This window comes from Pseudomyrmex gracilis, unplaced genomic scaffold (assembly GCF_002006095.1).
Source record: "Pseudomyrmex gracilis isolate BER0280 unplaced genomic scaffold, ASM200609v1 scaffold_1134, whole genome shotgun sequence".
Taxonomy (NCBI): domain Eukaryota; kingdom Metazoa; phylum Arthropoda; class Insecta; order Hymenoptera; family Formicidae; genus Pseudomyrmex; species Pseudomyrmex gracilis.
This window is the reverse complement of record NW_018021718.1, coordinates 1-1,625: the sequence shown is the minus strand read 5'-3', so window position 1 is coordinate 1,625 and position 1,625 is coordinate 1. Positions and strand designations below refer to the sequence as shown.

The following is a 1,625-nucleotide window of genomic DNA, read 5'->3' as shown; positions in this document are numbered from 1 at the left end:
AATTCTGCTATAGCGAACATGATTTACCGTTTGCTTACTGTCACTAAACAAAACAATGATGCATTCACGGCACCAAAATAAATATATTTGAGGTAACGCAGTGTTGATTTATTGTTCCTTTTTTGCATTTGCCAGCAAGAGAACAACGTTAACGATTTGCAACTTTATATGGTGTTTTCATTACATATCCTAGTTTTTCTTATTTGTCGTTGTTCTCGTCCTCCTCAACGATGCTTTGCTTCTTCATTACTCTGCGCGTCTTCTACATAATCTTGGCAAAAGTTTTCGTGCCTTTTTCACTCTCAAAGTTCTTCCAAGTCTTCAGCACAACACGCGACTCTCAATGTCGCCGCTGTTTTTCGACGCGTTGTTTTTGCGCTCAAATATACACCTGGCCAGAGTGACGTTGTCGAGATTGTTTTCCAGCTGCGGGTTCAGCAATTCGAACTTGGCGTAAACGATCGAGACCTTGACGTGCAACGTGCGTTCGATTAGACGCTCGAACAGCTGACGAGCGTTTTTGTCGTGCCCTGAGCGATTTCAAGGTCAATATACGATCTCTACAGCAGTCCTGGCATGTTCAATTGCGGCCGCGCAACGGCAAATTTGTAGATCGCGCGGGCGCAATCGATCTCATTCAAACGCGTTTCCACCTCAGCAAATTGCACCACCGTGGCGCAATTCTCCGGACTCAACTCGAGAAACTTCACATACAACTTGCGACATCGATCGAAACTCAACAAGCTGCGTTTCCAGATCAATGTAACTTTGATAGAGCTTGTACGTCCGACAGATGCCCAGTGCCAGATCCAACGTTTTTTTGTTTTCGCGACGTTCTTTTGTCGGATTACAACAACGTACGCGTAATACAGCCAGATCTTGGAGAAAATGAAACGTTTTTGTGATATGAGTTCCAGACACACTTTGTGCACCTCACGGCAACGTTCGATGTCTTTCGTCTCTAGTTTCTCAAAGATGGCATACTTGATTTAAAGGTAGATGTACCTATATGCCAGCATTGTTTTTTCTTGGTTGACGAAACTGTAGCGATTGCTTATTCGTACGTCTTGTAAAACACATTGGGTTTACTTACAAGATAATAGAACCACGTGTTGTAGTTAGACGGATTCTGCTTCACTCTCTGCTCGTATTGATGCTTCTTCTTGCAGATGACATCCTCGATTCCCAAGCAATCGCCGTACTTCTTTTTGTGAATTGTATAAACCTTGTATAAGCCTTGTACCTTTTTTGACTGCTTCTTTTTGACAAATGTTCCAAAGCCTACTTGTAGATGATACGCGCGCAAACGTGTTTTTGTTGATTTTTCTCGAACTTGGCAAAAGCCGGAAACAATTTCTCGACCAGACCCTCGTCTTCGTAACAAGTTCACCGCTTGTTCGTAAACGTCGTGCGCGCTTCTGATAAATTTGTAAAGCTCCTCCGTACTGTATCCATCGCTTTATCGGGATGTACTGTCACATCCGTGGACTTAGATGTTTAAGTACTTATTGTATCGAGTTTTCTTTTCTTTTTCTTTTTCAGTTTTACTTTGTTACAGTAGTCGGTAAGTTACCAGCCTTGAACATGTACCATGGTCGGTAATTTACCATTGTCGGTAATATACC

The 1,625-nt window shown here is 42.5% G+C and overlaps 1 protein-coding gene across 1 annotated transcript; it reads right to left on the bottom strand.

Moving 5' to 3' along the window:
- Nucleotides 1-321: 321 nt before the first annotated feature.
- LOC109861911 (protein crooked neck-like) lies at nucleotides 322-1,281 on the bottom strand (the record flags this gene model as incomplete). Its single annotated transcript, XM_020441763.1, has 3 exons — nucleotides 322-530; nucleotides 644-983; nucleotides 1,094-1,281. Coding segments are annotated over 3 exons (737 nt in total), but the record flags the coding sequence as incomplete, so codon positions are not given.
- Between the last annotated feature and the right edge of the window lie 344 nt (nucleotides 1,282-1,625).